Source organism: Sarcophilus harrisii, chromosome 1 (genome assembly GCF_902635505.1).
Source record: "Sarcophilus harrisii chromosome 1, mSarHar1.11, whole genome shotgun sequence".
Classification (NCBI taxonomy): Eukaryota; Metazoa; Chordata; class Mammalia; order Dasyuromorphia; family Dasyuridae; genus Sarcophilus; species Sarcophilus harrisii.
In genome coordinates, this window is record NC_045426.1 from 491491856 (window position 1) to 491513303 (window position 21448).

General features: G+C 37.5%; 2 protein-coding genes across 3 annotated transcripts in view; one reads left to right on the forward strand and one right to left on the reverse strand.

Annotated features, from left to right (window-relative positions):
- Positions 1-21248, forward strand: part of NPC1 (NPC intracellular cholesterol transporter 1) — a 48620-nt gene extending 27372 nt beyond the window's left edge. For both annotated transcript variants that reach the window (XM_031946528.1, XM_031946529.1), the window contains exons 9-25: positions 1755-1981; positions 2682-2782; positions 3604-3706; positions 4709-4898; positions 5318-5500; positions 6582-6696; positions 7583-7710; positions 7808-7948; positions 8373-8462; positions 9194-9384; positions 9944-10059; positions 12250-12379; positions 13635-13835; positions 15787-16018; positions 17055-17168; positions 19153-19315; positions 20315-21248. In XM_031946528.1, coding sequence (XP_031802388.1) covers positions 1755-1981; positions 2682-2782; positions 3604-3706; positions 4709-4898; positions 5318-5500; positions 6582-6696; positions 7583-7710; positions 7808-7948; positions 8373-8462; positions 9194-9384; positions 9944-10059; positions 12250-12379; positions 13635-13835; positions 15787-16018; positions 17055-17168; positions 19153-19315; positions 20315-20397 — 2508 coding nt within the window. In that variant the 3' untranslated portion in view covers positions 20398-21248. The remainder of the gene's footprint in view (positions 1-1754; positions 1982-2681; positions 2783-3603; positions 3707-4708; positions 4899-5317; positions 5501-6581; positions 6697-7582; positions 7711-7807; positions 7949-8372; positions 8463-9193; positions 9385-9943; positions 10060-12249; positions 12380-13634; positions 13836-15786; positions 16019-17054; positions 17169-19152; positions 19316-20314) is intronic.
- Positions 20772-21448, reverse strand: part of RMC1 (regulator of MON1-CCZ1) — a 28338-nt gene continuing 27661 nt past the window's right edge. The window contains exon 20 of the mRNA XM_012541507.3: positions 20772-21075. Coding sequence (XP_012396961.1) covers positions 20996-21075 — 80 coding nt within the window. The 3' untranslated portion in view covers positions 20772-20995. The remainder of the gene's footprint in view (positions 21076-21448) is intronic.

Here is a 21448-nt window from a genome sequence, read left to right on the forward strand (position 1 = left end):
GTGGGAACAGGCTGAACTTGTAATTTCATCAGTTCCTAGTGAATAATTCCCACAGCACCTGTCCTGCAAATAGAGTTGCTTGGAACATTAAGAAGTTAAGGGACTTGCCCAGGACCATAGAACCATTACATGTCTGAGATTGGACTTGAACCCAGGTTCTTCATGGTCTGGAGGCCCTTTCTCTGAAGGGGCTTTACCTGAGAGCATGGCAGATCATGCCTAAGCAAAGACATTATTGACTTTCCACATTTTTGAGCAAACATACATCCTTTCTCCTAGAAGCTTCAAAAAGCCAATAGACTTTTATAGCGACTCCTATTCTTAGGTACCTCTTGGGTTAAAACTTGCCACTTTCTTTCTTTTAAAGGTTGGATGGAAAAATGTGTCTAAACAAAGGGAAGGCTTTACCAGTAATTCCTTCCCCATCAAGAATTTATTTACTAAAATTTTACATTGTGAATTTTTTCAAACTGGCAAATTCTCTTTTTTTGGTCATTAATTAAATAGCTTCCCAGAATGATGAGCCAGCCTTCTAAGATTTAATGTTTGGCTGGTTGGGAAGGAAGCTTATTTCATGATGATCATGTTGGCAGAAATTATCCTGAAATTGGTCTATTTTGGCTTCTACTGTATTTAATGAGAGATGTCACTCAACTTTACTGGAGGGTTTTTAAAACCATCCCATACTACACTATGTCTGTGGATAAATCGCCCAACAAATCATATTTGGTATTTTACACAGTTCCATATTTTTTTTAATCTTCTCAAACATAATTTTTGATTATAAATACCATTGGATTAAATCAACATTTTTGTAGCATAATGCTGTGTTCTAAGCACCTTTCTAGGGATTGGGAATATGAGATAACAGTTGTGTTCCTCTCCCCTCTTAAGGGGACAGGAGAAAACAATATATAGAAGTAGATACGAATACAAAGGAAATATTAAATAATTAGGCGTGGGAGGGTACTAGCAAGTCTGACTTCTTGGGATGTTTTATAAAGCTTCAAGGAGATGGCAACAAAAATATCTAAAGCTTTATTTCAGAAAGAAGAATGTTTAGTCTTCTGCATCTCCCTTTCCTATCTTGTTGAAAGCAAATTGTGTATGTACATACTCTTCCTTTCTGCATTAACAAGGACAAAGACCCTGAAAAATAGGGTATAGGTAACAGTTTCACACTTGCTTGTCCCAGGTAGTTTTGGAAATTTTGGGGGTATCAGAAGAGGTTTTTTTAAAGGCTTCTGAGGATTACTTTATTTATACTGATGGCTGTCTTCTCCAGCTTTCTGCTTCTCCGAGAAATTGTTTAGCTTCAGCCATTTGGCCCTTTTGATAGCCACTCAAGGTTCCCTAAAGTGTGAAGTCTGGGAAGACCACCTAATTATCCGAATTTTAAGGATCATTCTGAGCCTTGTTTTGTATACTTAAGAGAATTCTGTTTCAGCTACGATCCTCCACTTATAGATTAGGACAGGGTTTCTGTGAAACTTTTTTTTCTCTTGATAACAATATTTCAATATAATCTGTTTCCTTTTTTAATTCTATATATTAAATGCATTCAAAAAACATTTTGTGAGAAGATGGTGCATAAATTTCACCAGACTACTAAAGTTACCCGTTATCAAAAAGATTAAGAGCCCCCCCAAGACTAGATGAACTTATGCATCCCACCTTCTCACCCTAGCAAATATTCAAAACATTAGTCACCTGTTAATTAACTATCTAATGTAATTGTGGCTCTGTTCTTCCAGGTGCTAGACTTGCAGACGGCTATTGAGAACATTACTGCTTCTTATAACAATGAAACAGTGACACTTGAGGACATCTGTTTGGCTCCCTTATCTCCTTATAACAACAACTGCACTATCCTGAGTGTACTAAATTACTTTCAGAACAGCCATTCTGTTTTGGACCACCAAAAAGGAGACGAATTCTTTGTCTATGCAGATTATCACACCCACTTCTTATACTGCACAAGGTAAGCACAAGTGGGGATGAAGAAATCTCTGAGAAAATGTGTCTTAAGAAATCTGGCCCAGTATAGGCACTGGTGCTGTGCATGTTCACGCTTTTATACAGTATCACAAAGTAGCAGACAGTCGTCCCTGTGTAAGGAGAGGGAGCACTTTTAGGAGAGCCCAAGGTCTGTATCCTGCTCCCAACTAAGTGAACTCCTCATTTTTTTCGTGCCTCTGTAAAATACATATGAAAAATCTCATGCATGTAAAGCGCTTGGTAAATCTTACTACTCTCCTGTTGCTGCCCTTTGAAATTATTTGCTTCAGATTACTTGGTGACTGAGAGCCTCCACTAGAGTTGGAGCTGGAGTGTGAATGCTCCAGGAAGCTCCTTGGCAGCTTTTGCCCCCCACAAAGAAACACCTCGAATTCATGGCACCAGTATTTACCAAATGTTTCAGTAGAGGCCGTTCTGCAAAGGCTTAACAATGGGACATTCCCCAGCTTATTTGCAGGATTTGAATTGGTTACATTTATGAAGTTGAGGACACATGTCTTACTTGGGCCTATTTAATTCATAGCTCAACATAGGTGTTTCCTGTAACCTTCCCTAAAGTGTGAAGTCTGGGAAGACCACCTAATTATCCATATTTTAAGGATCATTCTGATCCTTCTCTGTGTTTCTCTGTGTTAAAAATTATTTTTGGATCTTTTTGGCAGGGCTCCTGCCTCTTTGAATGATACAAGTCTGCTTCATGATTCGTGTTTGGGAACATTTGGTGGGCCTATTTTCCCTTGGCTTGTCTTAGGAGGCTATGATGGTAAGTCCTTTTCTCTCTGTCTCTATCTATCTGTCTGTCTGTCTTTCACTCTTGCTCTCTTTCTGTCTTTGTGTGTGTGTCTCTCTTTCTCTTGTTCTCCTCTAACCCCTCTTTTTCATTTAATGAGTTATTATTAACAGTTTGCAGTTATTTATGTTTACTTGAATAAATATTAATTTCATTATAATTTTTCCATCTTTGTCCATTTTGCCTCATTTTTTTTTCCTTTTATGAATTAAATTATTTTTAAACTTAACATATTTAGAAGACCAGATAAAGTATGAGTTTAGTCTTTATTATCAATAGTCTCTTTAAAGAAGGTATGGTGCTGAAACAAGTTATTTTTTTCCTGAAGTTGGGCTAATTAAGAAATTCAGCCATATGTATGTCACTCAAGGCTTTTAAATATGGAAACTATAGTTTTAATTTCTCTTTGCTAATTCCGATAGCACATCACAACAGATTGCCCAGGGTGCAATGGTAAATGAAGGTTATAGCATCTTTGGCACCTGAGGTTTAATTACAAGAGGTTTGACAAGATTTTCCTCTGCAGAGGAAGGCAGCCAATGATGGTTCTTGGGCATTGTCTGTGTGGGTGAGGAGAGACTGACCTATAGTTTAAGTTACTTATCTGCTAAATGAGAATTAGGTTCCTTTTGGGTAGATAAGTCTTAATTATAAGCTGAACTGTAGACTTGTATAGTAAATTGTCCCATTTTTTCTATAGAGGAATTATTGCTATGTCATTAGGTTATAAGCTCTCTTGTTAGGAATCTCCTCGGTTTCAATTTAGTTATTGTTATTGTATTTTTCCTTTACAGATCAAAATTATAATAATGCTACTGCCCTTGTGATTACCCTTCCTGTCAATAATTACTATAACAACACTGAAAAGCTACAGAAAGCCCAAGCCTGGGAAAAAGAGTAAGTTTCTTAGATGTTTAAGTAAACTTCTATATTTGGATAATGAGTTTGATATTTTACTCTCAGTATTTTTTAGTCAGTGACCAGATAACTTTAGGTCATGTTTTTTCCCTTATTTGGTACTAGTAGGTAGACTGGGGAAAAAAATCTATACTTAAATGCCTAAATTCTTGTTGGAAAATGATGACCCATTTCACAATCATTTATAATTTTTTTTTTTCAACATAGCAGAGTTTAAAATTCCATCTTTTACCAAATTGTAGAAGGGAAAGGGAGCTTTTAAGAACAATCTGATTGAGCTTGTTTTGAATACATTTGTTTTTTAAATGACCAGAAATTGACCAGGTTTTGAAAATAACTCATTTAACCCTCAACCCAGTATAGAAAACAGGTTTAGACATTGTGTTGAAATAGTGGAAAGAGGGCTAGATTTGAAATCCCTAGAATCTGTTTTTAAATCTTAGCCCTGTTACTTATTACGGCCCATAAAATAGTAAGATTCTTGATCTGTCAATTGAAGGGTTAGATTAGATGACCTACTTTTTTTTTTTTTTAATAGCTTTTTATTTACAAGATATATGCATGGGTAATTTTTTAGCATTGACGATTGCAAAACCCTTTGTCCATTTTTCCCCCTTCTTCTCCCCACCCCCTAGATGGCAGGTAGAACAATACATGTTAAATATGTTAAAGTATATGTTAAATACAATATATGTATACATGTCCATACAGTTATTTTGCTGTGCAAAAAAAATTGGACTTTGAAATAGTGTACAATTACCCTGTGAAGGAAATCAGAAATGCAAGCAGACAGAAATAGAGGAATTCTGTGTAGTGGTTCATACTCATTTCCCAGAGTTCTTTTGCTGGGTGTAGCTGGTTCAATTCATTATTGCTCTATCGGAACTGATTTGGTAGATGACCTACTTCTAAATCATTAATCCTTAGAGTCTTTGCTTTGCTGGGTTTTTCTCTCTGACATGCATTTTATTTACTTTTTAGATTTATCAGCTTTGTAAAAAACTACAAAAATCCAAACCTGACTATTTCTTTCTCTGCCGAACGAAGTATTGAAGATGAGATAAATCGTGAAAGTAATGGTGATGTTGTCACTGTTCTAATTAGCTATGCTGTCATGTTTTTATATATTTCCATCGCCTTAGGACACATCAAAAGCTTTCATAGATTCCTGGTATGTAATATCATTGAGTTTTCTTTTAGTTTTCAGTATTATTGAGACTTTTTTTTTATATTCCTAAAGTATTTCTTATGCATTAATCTTTATATTTAAAAGAGATGAATTTAGTTTCAAATTTGTAAAGAACAAAGTTTTTTGGCACATCACTTCTCTGTTTTCATTTTAGTGGTTTGTTTTTTTTTCAATTGGGATATGTGTGAAGAATGCATTTATAAATTAGGAAATGTGTAGACATGTCTCTTTACCACCCTGGCTTATACTGATATAAATTATAACTTACTAGGGAAGATCAAATATATTTGCCATCTACCACTGGTAGAGGACTAGTGTCTTCACTGAAATCTTCCTTACTTAGAGTTGTCCAGTCTGACAGCAGAATCTAAACTAACCATTTTTCTTATTAATGTTTTCAGGTAGATTCTAAAATCTCCCTGGGAATTGCAGGTATCCTGATGGTACTCAGTTCAGTAGTGTGTTCTCTAGGTCTCTTCAGCTACATTGGAATACCCCTCACCTTAATTGTCATTGAAGTCATCCCGTTCTTGGTGCTTGCAGTTGGAGTAGACAACATCTTTATTTTAGTTCAGACCTTTCAGGTATACTCATACTTACCAATCTTGCCATTTGTTTCCATTTTTTAAGTTATTTGAAAGCAAATCAAAAAGAAGAAAAATGCCTTAGTTGAAACATTGTATTTTCATTATATGTCTTTTAATTTACTCTATCTGGATATTTTAATGATTACTAGTGTGGATTCATTAGCACCAGGGAAAGGGTTCAGTAGTAATAACAATATAATTTAGACTTTGCAAGGATTTTACACATCTCATTCCATATAATGTGAAATAGATAACTGTAGGTGATAGTCCCATTTTATTACAAGAAACAAGGCTCAGATGTGAATTATAGCTTTCCCTTGGTCAGTGAGATCATAACTGTCAGAGGTAGGTTTTGAAATCAGATCTTCTTGACTTCAGATTTTCCTACCTAAATTTACCATACTGCCTCTGCCTTCATATAAAATAAACCTTTAATACAAAGATTGTTTTCTACCCAGTGACTAATATGCCACAAGTTCCCTTTGCCCTAAATCTCTAGTTAAAGAAGCTTGAGGTATAAAGATGCATTATCATAGGTTTGATTAAGCACTCACACTTAAGATAAATGTTTAGCTTAAAAGCCTTTGCTTGCCCTCTTGAAATTAGGCATATTACATATGCCTAGCTGATAATAAAGTAAAATAATACCTAAATGTGAGATATGTAGGCTATATGATCTGAAGAAGGAAAGTCAGTACCAGCCTGGGCACAGGAGAGAGAGAAGAGTTCTTGCTCTTGGGGCTGTGGACTTAGGATCTGGACAAGAAGAAATTAAATAAAACCAGATTGGATTCAGTGGTGGACTCAGATCCCATCAGTGCTGTGACCTTTGGTTGTTTCATTTTTTTCTGGGCTTTGGTTTCTTTTGTCAGATGGGGGGGAAGGAGCACTAGGAATCCCTTGGATTAATTTACTATTAATAGTCTACTTTGGAGAGGGACTAGGAAATTTAGATTTAAATCCTCATTGTAAATGAAAATTAAGGATTTTTTTTTATTCTTTTTAAAGTCAGTCATGTCTCTTTAGAGGAAGGAAATATAATCAATTGGATGGAAAAGATCTTTTTTTCATCTTTCAGAGAGATGAACGCCTTCAGGGGGAAACACTAGATAAACAACTGGGCAGGATCCTGGGGGAAGTGGCTCCGAGCATGTTCCTGTCATCATTTTCAGAGACTATAGCCTTCTTCTTAGGTAATTACTCCTCACACAACTCTGTACTTGCTTTCATTGAGCCTGTGTAGTATACGAATGAACATCTGAATGCCCTTCTTTTTGCCTCCTTTTAACACTTACAATGTGATCAGAATATTTTATTGGAGTGGGGGTGGAGGTGGGATGTTTTAAAAGAATTGCTATCTGTCTTTTCTTGCATTTAAGCATCACATCGTGAGTGTGAATTTTGGGAAGTATATTGTCTATGAAGCATACCCTTCTTCCACTTGGAATACATACTTAGATTTCTGTGGCGTTTTTACATTTACAAAGTGTGTTCGTCATTGAGCCTTATACAGACATTTCAGAACTTAAATAAATAAATAAAATAAAGGAAGTAGTCCATTGATCACATGTTTATATTTATGCTACTTTTTTTTCTCCCTTGAAACAAACTTTCTCAGTCATTGCTACTGAAAGTATACAGGGAGATAAACAGATCAAATTTGTGTTGAAACATTATCTGAGTCTCTAGCAATAGGAAAACTTTAAACATGTTTCTTCCATAGTTTTCTGCCTGAGTCCCTGAATGTAAATGAAACTTCCCCAGTCATTTTTATGTGGCATTCTTGGCGTAGGAGCATTCAAATAGAATCTGAGTTTTGAAAAATATTTCTTGCTATGACTATATTGGAATAAAATTGAGTTAGTACAAGGTAGTAAAGACAAGCCCTCTTTCAATTGAAATATCGGCACAATGAGTTTAGTAACATATACCTCTCATACCCCCAGCACATCTTCTTGGGTGAACTTTCTTATTGCTATGTCGGCTTCCTTTCCCACAGTCCCACAGAAATGATTAATTATAAAGCTGGTACTTCACGTGGGACAAAAGTGACCAGTCTCCTTTCCTTTTATCCGATAGGGGCTTTGTCAACCATGCCAGCTGTGCGAACTTTTTCTCTGTTTGCTGGAATGGCTGTTTTCATTGACTTCCTCCTTCAAATTACTTGTTTTGTGAGTCTTTTAGGCCTGGACATTAAGCGTCAGGAGGTAAGGTATCTAATTGTGGCAGATGATACTCATCTATCTTTGTCTAAGTGACAGTGATAATGTTCTTACAATGACATCTTTCTTTTCACCCAATCAGAAGAATAAATTGGATATTCTGTGTTGTGTCAGAATTGCTGAAGATAGAACCGATTCCCAGCCATCAGAGAGCTATTTGTTTCAGTTTTTCAAAAATGCCTTCTCTCCATTTTTGCTGAAAGACTGGATGCGGCCTATTGTGGTATGTGGCCTATTGTGGTATGTGGCCTTTTGCAAATTTGTTTTTCCTTTTCTCTTTTCTAATGGATACTTGTCACTGGGTAATCAGAAAAAGTACCTTGTAAGAAACTGGACACTTAGGAAGATAAGTGGCTAATGTTAAGCCTATCTCTCCAGTTCTTAGCTAGTTAGTGCTTTCCACAGGTATAAATTGTTAGAGTTCTATCCTGTCTGATGACAGTGATGGATTTGTGACTGCCCTGAACATTAAACAGAAATGCATCATCATTGCAATAATCTTTGGGCCAGTTGGCCACTCCTGTAGAAAAGTCCAAGTTCTTCAGGGATTCAAATCTTTTTTTTTTTTTTTTTTTTTTAAGTTTTTGTAATTGTGCAGATATTGTGCAGAAGCCTCAAGTCCTTACCACTTCTTTTTTCTCTTCCAGATATCTGTATTTGTGGGTATTCTGTCATTCAGTATAGCAGTTCTCAACAAAGTGGAAATTGGCTTGGATCAGTCTCTTTCAATGCCAGATGTAAGATTTGTTTTATTTTGATTTCATTTGACTTGATTAACCAAGAAAATTTATATAGGTAATAAAGGTGTAAAGGGGAAATGTCAACTGATAAATACATCTTTACTGATGTTAAAGGTGTTACTCTGCAAAATTGCAAACTTGAGTTACCCCATTGTTCACTGTGCCTTCTTTAGAGCCAGAATCATAACATGAACAACCAGTTTGTCAGTTTGTAGCTGGATTTAAAGGAGTTGCATATAACTTGAATGTGGATAAGATTTACTTCCCATTTTTCTCAAGCATCTTTGCCAAAGGAATATTCATTCATTCAACAGTTTTCTAATGACTTTCTTAAAGAAAAAATTTTCTTTTTGTAAAATACATTTTTATTGATACTTCTTGGAAACAAAAAATTCTAGATTATTTCATATCACCTATATTTCCCAGTTTATCCTTTCCCCTTTCCTTCTCTGAGAGTCATCCTTATGATAAAGAATAGAAAATGGGAAACAGTTCAGCAAAGCTAACCAATCTATTTAAAAAAAGTGTAATATATGCAGTGTTCCCCACACCCACAGTTCACTATGTCTGCAAAAAAAATTTGGGAGCGCAGTTAGATCTCATCTCTTGGTATCAAATTTGATAATTATGGTTTTGTAGCATTACTATGATCTTTTAATGATTTTTCTTGCCTGAGTTTTACCTTCCCTTTTCTCTAATCTGTTGTATGATCTTTTTTTTTTTTTAAGGACTCTTATGTATTGGATTATTTCAAGTCCCTGAACCAGTACCTACATGCAGGTCCCCCTGTGTATTTTGTGCTAGAAGAAGGACATAACTATACCTCTTTAGAAGGGCAGAACATGGTGTGTGGTGGAATGGGATGTAACAATAATTCACTTGTGCAGCAAATTTTTAATGCTGCAGAACTAGAGAATTAGTAAGTACTGCATTCCTCTTTGTCTCTGCAAACTTGAAACTCTTTTTACATTTGCTTTGGTAATTAGAAAGCAAAATGTGTCCTCAGTTTCAGCTGTCATGGACCAGAACTTTCAGGAGTTGATTTAGCCCAAAAGTTGTAGAGGGCTGAAACTCTTGAGTCGTTGCACTGAGGTGGGTTCAAGTACTTACGGCAAATTACTGATGGGACAATGCTCTATGCGCATATGCTTGGAAAATGGTCCTTCCCACTATCCTGTGCTGGCTCAATGATTGGTGTATACAGAGAATTGTAGGGGGGGACTAGAAGGTGGAGTAAGACTAGCTAGAGTCACTTTTTCCGGTGGACAAGGAAGAAGGAGATTGCCTAGATCCTACTTCCACTCCTTCACTTCTATCCCTAAAGACTAAGGACTTTTGCTTATCCTGACTCCGGCTGATTCTGGGGTGTCGTAGGGGCTAGCTCAGTCGCCACAAAAAGTGATTTTTATTTTAAGTTAAAATAATATCAAAGAGTTGGTGTTGTCATCCTACACATTTATTTGTCTTATGTCCCATAGCACAAAGATAGGATTTGCCCCTTCTTCCTGGATTGATGATTATTTTGACTGGATTAAACCCCAGTCTTCCTGCTGCCGAATTTATAATATGACAGAACGGTTTTGTAATGCTTCAGGTAAGACCCTCTCAAAGTCTTCCCTTTTCTTTGAGCATCTTTTAAATTTTGCTTTTTTATTAAGTGAAAAGTTTTGCATAACCCATTGAAACTTAATTAATTTAGAGTGACTGCTTTCTGTCCATTTATAGTTTCCTGTGTCATTTCTTTGGAGATATTTTGAGTATTCACGGGTTAAAATTGGACTGTTATTTCTTGACTACTATGCTAAACAGCTTCAGTATGTCATAGGCCAAATAGACTCTTTAAAAACTACTGATTCATCCCATTGTTTTGAAATAAGAAATATAAATTCCTTATTCTTTGGAATGTTGCTTACCTTACTGGGAGGCATTATATTAGCAAGAGGTTACATATTTTGGATTCAGAGAATGTGGAGTCAGGGCCCGGTTCTGCCACTTTTACTCTTTGTGTGATTTTTGGAAAAGTCAGATCTCTCTTGACTTGCTTCCTTAGCTGTATGTGGTATAAGGAAGGTTAATCTAAAATACTTTGAAGTTAACTCTAACTCTAACTCTAAGACCTTATGAATGAATGAATAAGCATTTATTAAGTGTAATGGTAAGCACTCTGAGAAGTGTTTAGTGCTAGATGTAAAAGCGAAACACTGCCTACCTTCAAGGAGCTTACATTGTAGTGGGGAAGGTGATACAGAGAGGGGAACAGCCCACAGGTAAATTGGCTCCTCTTTCTGGAACTAGGAGGGTATTACTTAGATCAGATTATTGATCCAGATCCTCTATGATCCTCGGCAGTATAACTTAAGTGTTGGTGTGAATATAGACCCTACATTTCAGGCACTGATTGGGAAACGACTGTGCTCATTTAGTGCTCTATTCCAGTAGGAATTACAAGTCCTGGAAATCAAAGGCCCAGTTGCTGTTGCTAATTAGAGCTAGAATGGGCAAGGAAAGGGAAGGTTTGAAGGAGCTACCTAGAGCACCAGAGCAGGGGGCAAGAGCATGACGGGAGTAATGTGGCATGTGGTTGGGCCACTTGGGCCTAGGGGCACTGGTCAGTCAGGACAATGTGGGTACCCCAGAGGGCAGGATCCAGAACTGAGTTGGCAAGTCACAGAGGGCAGTGTCCAGTCTGAAGGCTTAGTGAGTGCAGGGCTCATGGCGGCAGGACTATCCAGGGCCCGGGTGATTACTTTGCTTTGGGGAGTCTCTCTCTGGATTGCTTTTTGTTTTCTTTTCACCATTCCCTTTATATTTGTTTCATTAACTAATTGAGCACTCACTACTCGAGACCCATAGTTTGTTTTTTTAAACACTAGAGATGAGATTCTGAAAATTGCCATTAGAGGTCTTTTCCAGTAGCAGATAGGCCATATTTTGAAAGATAGAAATCTACGGACATTTTAGAGAGAGAAAGAACTTGTGTACCCCATCCTCTTAATATTGCAGATATGGCCATTAATGCTTAGAGAGGTTAAAGAATTATTGATACAAATAATAAGCATTTTTATAGTGCTGTAAGGCTTGCAAAGCCCTTTTGGTACTATTTGATTTGATCTCCACAACTACTGTGGGAGGGAGTGCTCTTATTTTCCACATTTAGAGAGGTTAAGTGGCTTGCCCAGGATCATACAGCTATCAATACAACCTCCTGTCTGAGACAGGATTGGAACTCTTCCCAATTAGGTCTAATGCTCTACCTTCTGCAGCATCTAGCACTGTCTGTTCACTCTGGTGTTTTCTCCTAGCAAACCATCTATAATTACAGTTACTGCTAATGACAGCCTACTGTGTGTGTGTATACATATTTGTATCTTTTGTGTACGTTTGAGGAGCAGGCAGCTAGGTGGTACAGGGAGTAGAGCGTTCCTGGCCTGAAGTCAAGAAGATCTGAGTTCAAATCCAACCTCATACACTTCCTAGCTGTGTGACCCTGGGCAAATCCCATAATCTCTTTGCCTTAGTTTCCCCATCTGTAAAATGAGCTGGAGAAAGAAATGGAAAACATTCCCGTATCTCTGCCAAGAAAATTCCAAATGGGGTCACAAAGGGTTGGATACAACAAAAAACAAGAACTACATAAATGCTTTTTGTGTGTGTGTGTGTGTGTGTGTGTGTTTGTGTGTATACACACTATATACATGTGTTTATATAGAGAGGATTATGTGGTTTATGAACATGTTTTACTGTAAAACCTGCAAAACCTTGCTTTATTTCATCTTGGTTCTAGTTGTGGATCCTTCCTGTATTCATTGCCGGCCTTTGACTCCAGACGGCAAAAGGAGGCCTCAGGGTGAAGATTTCATGAAATTTCTGCCTATGTTTCTTTCTGACAACCCTAATCCTAAATGTGGCAAAGGGTGAGTGCCATTCATCTTTTTCAGTGAGTCTTAACTTTTTTTTTGTTGTTGTTTCAAGATTCCTTTACACTCTTAAAAACTAGTTCTTTTGTTTTGCTGTATCTATCATTAATTACAATCTCAGAAATATAAGAATCTAAGTATGACTAAAAAATTAGGTTTGACCTCATGGGCCTCTTGAAAGAATCTTGGATATCTCCACTGGTCTGTTCCTACTCCGATTTTAATAGAAAATTCAGAATATTAGCATTTTAATCTGGACAGCTTTGTGATGGTTGTTTTCCTCTTCCCTCTGACACTCCTATGCTGTTCTCTGTGAAGATGAGATAAAAGATAGAAAGTTAAAATTAAACCTGTTTGTCTAGAAATAATAATAGCCAACATTTATTTATTGCTATAAGGTTTACAAATCTTATATCATTTTATCCTTACACAGTTTGGGGAAGCCCATGCTATTATTATTATGCCCATTTTTACAGAGGAGAAAACGGAGGCAAACGGAGGCTAAATGAGTTGTACTGGCCCACATAAATAATATGTGTCTGATGGTGGATTTAAGCTCAAGTCTTAGTGGTTCCATGCCTGGCATTCACTGTACTATTCTTGGAATAACAATAGCACCTAGCTGATAGATCATATGAAAAGAGATAATTGTAAAATTCCTTGCACTACTATCATTATCATCATCATCATTGTTGTCATCATCATTTTTGTCATTAATAGTGTAAGTTTAACAAGGGCTTATTGTTAGTTTGAGAACCATTGCTAAAACTTTACACTTTTACATATTGCCTTTCAAAGTATGCATGTGTGTATGCATATGTATGTGCTGTACGTCCATGTGTGCTCTAGCTCCCCACAATGTATATTTGTGTGTTCTAAATTATCAGGAAAGATAGGTCTTTTCTCCTTTTACTGTTTTTTGCAGGTACAGAAAAATGATATCATGAGCTGCGCCAGATTCTAAGATAGTATTTTAATGCTCATATGTTTACCCATACACACACTTGTGTGAAACCCCATAATAACAACGAAAAGCTGGTTTGTGGTAGAAATATATGCTTAACCCCCCATTTATTTCTCCCTCCATAAGATTTCTGTCCCTTAGAATTCACCGTCTGTGACTAAGCAGCCCCACAAAGTAGCGAATTAACCACATTATACAGATAGGTTTAGACCAGGATAGTTCTCTGTCCAAGATGCAGTGAATGATGCTTGTCTGCCCCCAACATGACCTGTGCTCTTTCTCTCCCAGAGGCCATGCATCATATAGTGCTGCTGTTCACTTCAAAAACAATTATACCGAGATCGGAGCCACGTACTTTATGACTTACCACACTGTGCTCCATACTTCCTCTGACTATATTGACGCCATGAGAAAAGCAAGGATGGTGGCCGCTAATATCACCGACACCATGGGCCTCCAGGACAAAAACTACCGGGTCTTCCCCTACAGGTAAGGGTGGACTTGTGCCCCACCCTTGTGTGCGTGCACCCCCACTTTCTGTTCCTTAAATCATGTTCCATTTGGGATGGGCCCTGTGCCTGGGGTGTCGGGATGGTGTGGGCTGGAGAGCTGGGGCCTGGCTTTGGTGACCGTTGTGCTGCCCTTGGGTCGTGACGGTTGGGCCCTGCACCTTCCGGGGTCTCCGTTTCCCCTTTTGTAGAAGAGGAAGGGTAGGGATTGGGCTTGGTGGTCTGCAAGGGTTGCTCTACAAGGTCTGCTGTGGGGGTTGTGACTAGTTTGCTCAGTCTGAATGACAGGCCGCAAAGTGCAGAGGAGTAGGAGTTCTGCCACGTTCCAGCTTTTGAACGGCAAATGGAAAGTGTGTATTAATATTCACTTTATCTGCCCGGCCTAGGCTATTTAATAGTTTGCAAGGCAATTGGGGTTAAGTGACCTGCCAGGGTCACACAGCTAATAAGTGTCATATCTGGGACCACATTTGAACTCAGCTCCTCCTGACTCTAGCGCCAGTGCTCTATCCACTGCGCCACCTCATTGCCCCCTGGGTCAAGGTTATTGCAAGTACCCAATAAAATGATGCATGGAGAAGGGGTTTGGGAAAGTGTCGTGTTATACAGGGGTGGGGCCTTGGGTTTTGTTTGGGTTTGATCTTATTTGATCCCTCAAGGGAGGCCTTTCTCAGCAAGGAAAACAGACAGCACTTCTCTGTCCAGGTTTCTCAGCTGGGTTCAGATCTCATGCTGCATGAGAAAATTGCTTCACCTCTCCTGTATAAAATAAGAGGCTTGGTCTAGGGGGTGCCTTGGGTCACTCTGCGATCCTATGACTCTTGGAGGTAGTGGTAGGAGTGACCAAACTCCTCACCTACAACCGCACTAGTAGCTGGGGCTTTAAGATTTCCAGAATGCATTTGGGCAGCAGCCCCATAAAGTAGCGAATTAACCATGTTATGCAGATAAAGAGACAAAGGCCCCCAGAGGTGAGATACCCAGAGTCATCCGCTTTGTATCAGAGAAGGAACACCAGCCTCCCCCCCTCAGCTCCTCAGTCCATTACCCCATGGGCCACAGACCTTCCTTCACTGGCAAACTATGCTCACATTTCTTGCTTGGGTTCCTTTCTGACAACAGATCAGCCTCCTTTAGCATCCTTTAAATTACTCATTTCTGGTGGGTGATTTGGGAGGAAAAATGACATTTTGGGAAACTTTGGTAACCAGTTCAGTATTTGCCAGGGTGCTTTAGGTGGGCTCCAGAATGACAGTAGTGTGTCAGGAGAAGCATCATAGAGATGGCCTTTTTCAAGAATATTGGGAGGAGCAGCCAGGTGGTGCAGTGGATAGAGTATCAGCCCTGAAATCAGGAGGACCTGAGTTCAAATCTGGACTTTAGCTGTGTGACCCTGGGCAAGTCACTTAACCCCAATTTACTCAGCAAAAAAAAAAAGATGATGATGATGATGATGTGGGGCTTTTTCAGGTGTGTGTGGGGAAAGGAGTTTGCAAACCTCTTATTAAGCAGGAAATTTCTTACTCCTATGCAGATAGGTGACTATTCTGTCACTTCTTCTTGGAGAGCTATCAGGTTTCAGAGAGGCTGCCCAGAATCACACTGACTCAGTCAGTGGCAGGACAGCTCAGGCCTTGCTGACCCCAAGACTAAGCTTTAGTTGCTAGATAACTCTTAAACTTTTCTATGGATGCCAGATCATCCTCTTAAAAAAAGAAAGTTTCAACCTTGAACTTGTTACTCTTTAGCATGTTTTGTTTACTTCCTCTGAAATGTATTTTGTAGAGGAATAAGGAGGTTATGTCAAAACAATCTATCAAAAAAGGCCAAAAAAATTTAAATGTAAAGTTTTTTCTTCATTATACTTTTGTAGTATTTAAGGTAGTCAACCAAGAATGACTGAACAAAATACTTCCATGTTTTCTTCACAGTGTGTTTTACGTCTTCTATGAGCAATACCTGACTATCGTGGATGACACAATCTTTAACCTTGGTGTATCCCTGGGAGCAATATTCTTGGTGACTACAATACTCCTGGGCTGTGACCTGTGGTCTTCAGTGATCATGTGTGTTACAATTGCTATGATTTTGGTCAATATGTTTGGAGTTATGTGGCTTTGGGGCATCAGTCTGAATGCCGTTTCCTTGGTCAACTTGGTGATGGTGAGTTTTATGTCCCTCTGTACTTTGGTATCCACAAATATTAAAATAGGTAAGAGCAGAAAGCTCTGGGAAGATTAATAATAATAAATAATAAATAATTAATCATAATAAATAATTAATAATAGTTAATAATAATCATAGAAGATTAATTGCGTCATTAGCATTGGCCAATAGAGTTGTTGTTGGAAAGAACCACTTGATTTTTTTTTTCTCCTTTTATTTCTCCCTGTAAAGGTGTTGCTGAAGTTTTAATTTGTAGCCACAGTAAATTGATGAATAGTTATACACATCCAGTCTGTTCTGTGGCTATATTTATGAATTATTTTTAACATTGTCAAACCTTTCAGCATAAAACAATAAATGTATTAGCCTGTTTGTTCTAGCTTGACAGTTTTATATGCTCTTTAGAAAATCAGAGTTTAGTGTAGGGGAGGGATTTGAGATTCTTCCTTAATAGTTCCAACTTACATAATATAAATAAAATAAGGTTTAGGAAAGGACTCATTCCACACTTCCCATCTCACAATAAGATTAAGATATTGCAAATACATCATCATTCAGAAATGGATTAAAGAAAGAATGGGAAAAGTACCTAAGCATTTTTACTAGCACTTTTTTTTTTTTTTTTTTTTTTACTTTTTTTAGACATTTTCTATGCTTCTAGTAGTTGGTAAAAAATATATATATAGGCTTAATCCTAGAGTAAACCATTTTTGGTGGCTCTCGGTGATTTTCTTGTGGAGTCTTCAGTGGCCTTTTAGCAAAGGCAAATCTAATGCCAAATTGGACTTGGTGATTTTTCCCAAAGTAATGATATGATTTCTGGTAGTGATGATATAGTGACGTGTTTGAGTGTGAAAAATAAAGATGATGAAGAAGAAGGAAGAGAAAAAGAGTTAAGGGGAACACTTAGGAAAAATTTGCCACCCCAATGCTCTGGAAACCTCATTCAGCTTCAGTTTGAGGAATGGATAAGTATATATGTACATAAGTCCATTTTCAAGCTACTCATCATTAAAGTTGTTTTTCATTTCAGAGTTGTGGTATCTCTGTGGAGTTCTGTAGTCACATAACCAGAGCATTTACTATGAGCACAAAGGGGAGTCGGGTAGCACGTGCTGAGGAGGCACTGTCTCACATGGGCAGTTGTGTAAGTATTCTAATTAGCCCTTTGGATAACTGGTTGAAATTTCAACAAAATAGGGCAACTACAGCACCTGCTAGTGTCTTCTCAGATTACCTTACGTTTAGTGTATATATGTTTGGTTTTGTACCTAGTTATTTACATGTTACTTTCTGTGTTCCTTAAAGTTAGGGATTGGTTTTATCTTTCTTTATATCTACAATACATAGCACAGTCCTAGCACATATTGTTTTTAATAAATGTTTTTTGATTGATAAAAATTTCAGTGCTAATTTACAGTTAGTAGATGGTTCATTTTGTCTAACATGATTAATAAGACATCACAGCATAGCTGAAAAAAACTAATTCATAATTCAGTATTCAAACTTTGGAATTCCTCCTGTGACTAGAAAATATAAGTTACAAGTTATTTTTCAGGTGATGGGGCTAAGCTCTTTAAGTGCCCAACAGATATTTTGTTGATGGATCAATTATTTTCTATTTAGAGTCTGGATAAAATGTGAACATAATTGATTTGAGCATAAAATAGACATTTTCAAACAAACAGCAAAAAGATCACTCCCTTTTGATTTGGAAGTTAGTTATATAAAAGTAACCATTACACCAAGTCATGGGTGTAAGGGTGATCACCAAGGGGAAAATGTAGAGCAAAGAGGGACTAGACAGAACCTTGGAACTTCCATGTTTAAGGAAGTAGAGAAGATGAGAAAAGAGGAGGCATGGTCAAAGTATAAGGCTGAATATCTCAGAAGTTGGGGCAGGGTGATGTCTGTGATGTCAGATGCTACACAGAAAAAGCCACTGGATAGAGTGACATCTCTAACACTTGTCACTGCTCTCAGTTCTGGCACAAGACCATAAATATAAATAGAAGGGTCCTTAAAAAGCTCTCTTAACAGGTGAGAAATCCTGTGGCCTGGAGAGCCAAACTTATCTTTTTGACTCAGTACCATGTTCTTCATCAAACCCCATTGCCTCGTTCATTACTTTTTATAACTTTCTGATTGGTTTGCCTGCTTCAAGTTGGTCTTGTCCATTCCGTGCACCCCACTGTTGTCAGCAACACATCCTGCTCTAAAACTTTAGGTGATTTCCCATTTCTCACCCCACCCTTCCTCTTTAGCTGGGCACTGAAGGTCAGGCCACAATCTAAGTCATTGGATTTTGATTCAAATTCCATCCCTGCTATTTAAATACCTTGTGTGATCTTGGGCAAATCACAGTTATCTCTGGCCTTCAGTTTTCCTCAGCTATAAAATGTTGAGGTTAGAGAACAGACAATCTCTTAAGATTCCGTATAGGTTTATGTCTATCTCATGGGCCTACTTTTTCATTCTTTCTGCATCTCTCTTTAACACATTCAAAACCCAGCCAATCCAATGTGGTGGTGGTTTTCATTTTGCCTTTCCCCATCTAAATGCCTTTGTGTTGTGAATACCATTTTTCATGCTTGGATGGTCACCTTTGTATCACTGCCCACTGAGTTGGAGGAAGGAAAGATTTCATATGATGTCCCTTTCTCCATAAAATATTCCCTGAATTCTTCCACCATCTTTAAGTGGTCTCTCCTTTCTTGATTCTTTTTACTATTCTGACACTGTGTACTTTATTATGATTTGTATTATTGTATCGCATGCTATTTTCTTCTGCACCCCCTAAGTACAAAGCATTAGATTTTGTTTTTGGTTTTACTAAAGACTGTTCTTTGTATACCCAATATAAATTGTGCCTCATCAATTTGATGTTTCTCATGACTTTCAATTCTTGTCATGTTGCCATCTATTCTAGTGCTCGTTAAATGTACTAATGCCAGTCATATAGTAAATAAATCAGTATTTGTCTTCAGCCTATAACAAATATTACTTAGTAGTTTGGACTGAGGGTAGTTGGGATTTAAGAGTTGAGATTATCAGTGGTTGGAGAAAGAGTACTTAATTGTTTACACTGATGTAATATAAATTTCTTCTAATGTTTCTCTATTTCCTCTTAGGTTTTCAGTGGAATTACACTAACAAAATTTGGAGGGATTGTGGTCTTGGCCTTTGCCAGATCTCAAATTTTCCAGATATTTTACTTTCGGATGTATTTGGCTATGGTCTTGTTGGGTGCCACCCATGGCTTAATATTCCTCCCAGTATTACTTAGTTATATAGGTAAGGATTATTAAGTTGTTTTTATGGGTATAAAATTGGAAGGACATGATGCTACAGAAGCATTTAAGAATTTATTCAAACTTTTTACTAGTGACTTTTGACTTTGAGTATTCATTCTAAGGAATTCTCATTATTACATGAAGGATTTGTTGCCACAACTGTTACTTGTTAAAGTGCTGACCCCAGTGATTATGTGATCTTAAAGCAGAAATTTCTATTAATTTTCCTAATACTAACTGGTCCTCTGCGAAGAAGGAATCCTATATGAGGCATTTATCAAATTCTGGTTAAATGTGACTTAATACCAACTAGTCTCTACTAAACAAACATTTAATGTTATTGAGTAAAGGACTGGGTAAAAATAAATATGCTGCCAGATCATTTATAATGTTGAATCCTATAATGACATTTAGTTTCTCACCCTCCCTCCCCACTTTTTTTTCCCTCTAATTTTTTGGGAATGAGAATAAAAATGGTAAAGTAGATTCCCAGCCCTGCATTTAACTGTTTTTAGGTACAGGGGCTTAAACTGAGTCAGTTGTTTCCCTAGTGAGAGTCATCTGAGTTTGGACCAATTCCACGTGTGAACTAGCCTGAGCAAAGTGAAAGATAGATTACTAGCTTTACTTGATGGCATTTTCTTAAAGACTGAAATGGAGCTGACATGCCCTTCATCTTCTATGTAGTTATGTTTAACTGCCTAGTGAACAGGGAGAACAAGGGATGAAACTGGTCATCTCAGAATACAATACCTGTCATACAGAGGAGGACACCTAGCCTACACTCGGGCAGACCTAAGTTCAAATTTGCCTTCAAAACACTTAATAACTGTGCTCCTGGACAAGTCACTTTACCTCTTTTTGGTTTTACTTTCCTCATCTGTTAAATGGGATAATAGCACCTATTATTCTTATATTATTAAAGTGGTTCTGGTAAGAAACAGCCTCAGATGACAGTACTGTGGAGAAAAAACCAGTAATTATTTTCCTCCTCCTTTAGGGCCATCAGTGAATAAAGCTAAAAGCCGTGCTGCTCAAGAACGAAACAGGGGCACTGAACGAGAACGACTCCTCAACTTCTAGTCCTCTAGGGGAGCTGAAAAGTCATGTGGTTTAGGGTGGGACAGTCTGGTTGTCCTGGGAATGGTGGGGTTGGCACTATTAACTTGTGCACTGGACATCAAAGAACACCACCAGCTTCAGACATGGTTTTTAAAAAACTCAGGAATGTTCAGCTTAGACTTGTGCGAAAAAACATTACTAAATCTGAATGCATCAAGAGGACACTGAGACATTTTGGAGAAGCTAGAAGAAATAAATCTATTATCTCAGAAAGCCAAAAGTGATGGCCAATATTGGTGGGTATGAGAATAGACTGCTCACTGCCACTTTTTTTTTTTTTTTTTTTTGGTAAAGAAAAAAAAAAAAACAAATCAATGCAATTTTTTCTCCCTCTACTTTTAGGGGAAATACCCATTCATACAGGTTCTGCACCATATTTTTAGTAACTTTACAGAATATCATGTATATATGCATGTATGTGCCAGTGTAAGTTTTCATATACACATACACATATATACATATATACACACACATACTTTCTAACATTTTGTAGTTCAAAGAGCTTTATTAATGCAATAAATTAACTTTGTTCAATTTTTGTAAAAACTAGCAAATGACTTCAAAAAGTTGTAGGCTTCATTAGAGCTTGGTCTCCAAAAACCTGTTTGAAAAAAGCAACATGTTCATCACAGTGTTCTCCTGTAAAGGAAAATAAAATAAAGACTGTTTAGATCACTATTCAGAGGAACTTCAGATTAAAAATAGATTGGGGGGGGGAGGGGAAATGAAACTACAGCAAACACTTGCAGTTGGTACCTATGTATGAGGGGTTTTAACTTATCTTCTTTAATAAAATGCTATATTTTTCTTAAGCTTTGAACTTCCTTTTCTCTACAAGACTCTAGTATATTTAATGTAACTTCACAACTACTTGGTATAAAAACCATCTGTCAGTAAAGGGAAACAATTAGACGACAAGAAAGAACCTTTCTTTTCCACTTGAAGAGGAAAGGAGAAATGCAAGACTAATCTGTCACCATCACAAAAAGCACACTTGCTTTTAACTTTCTGC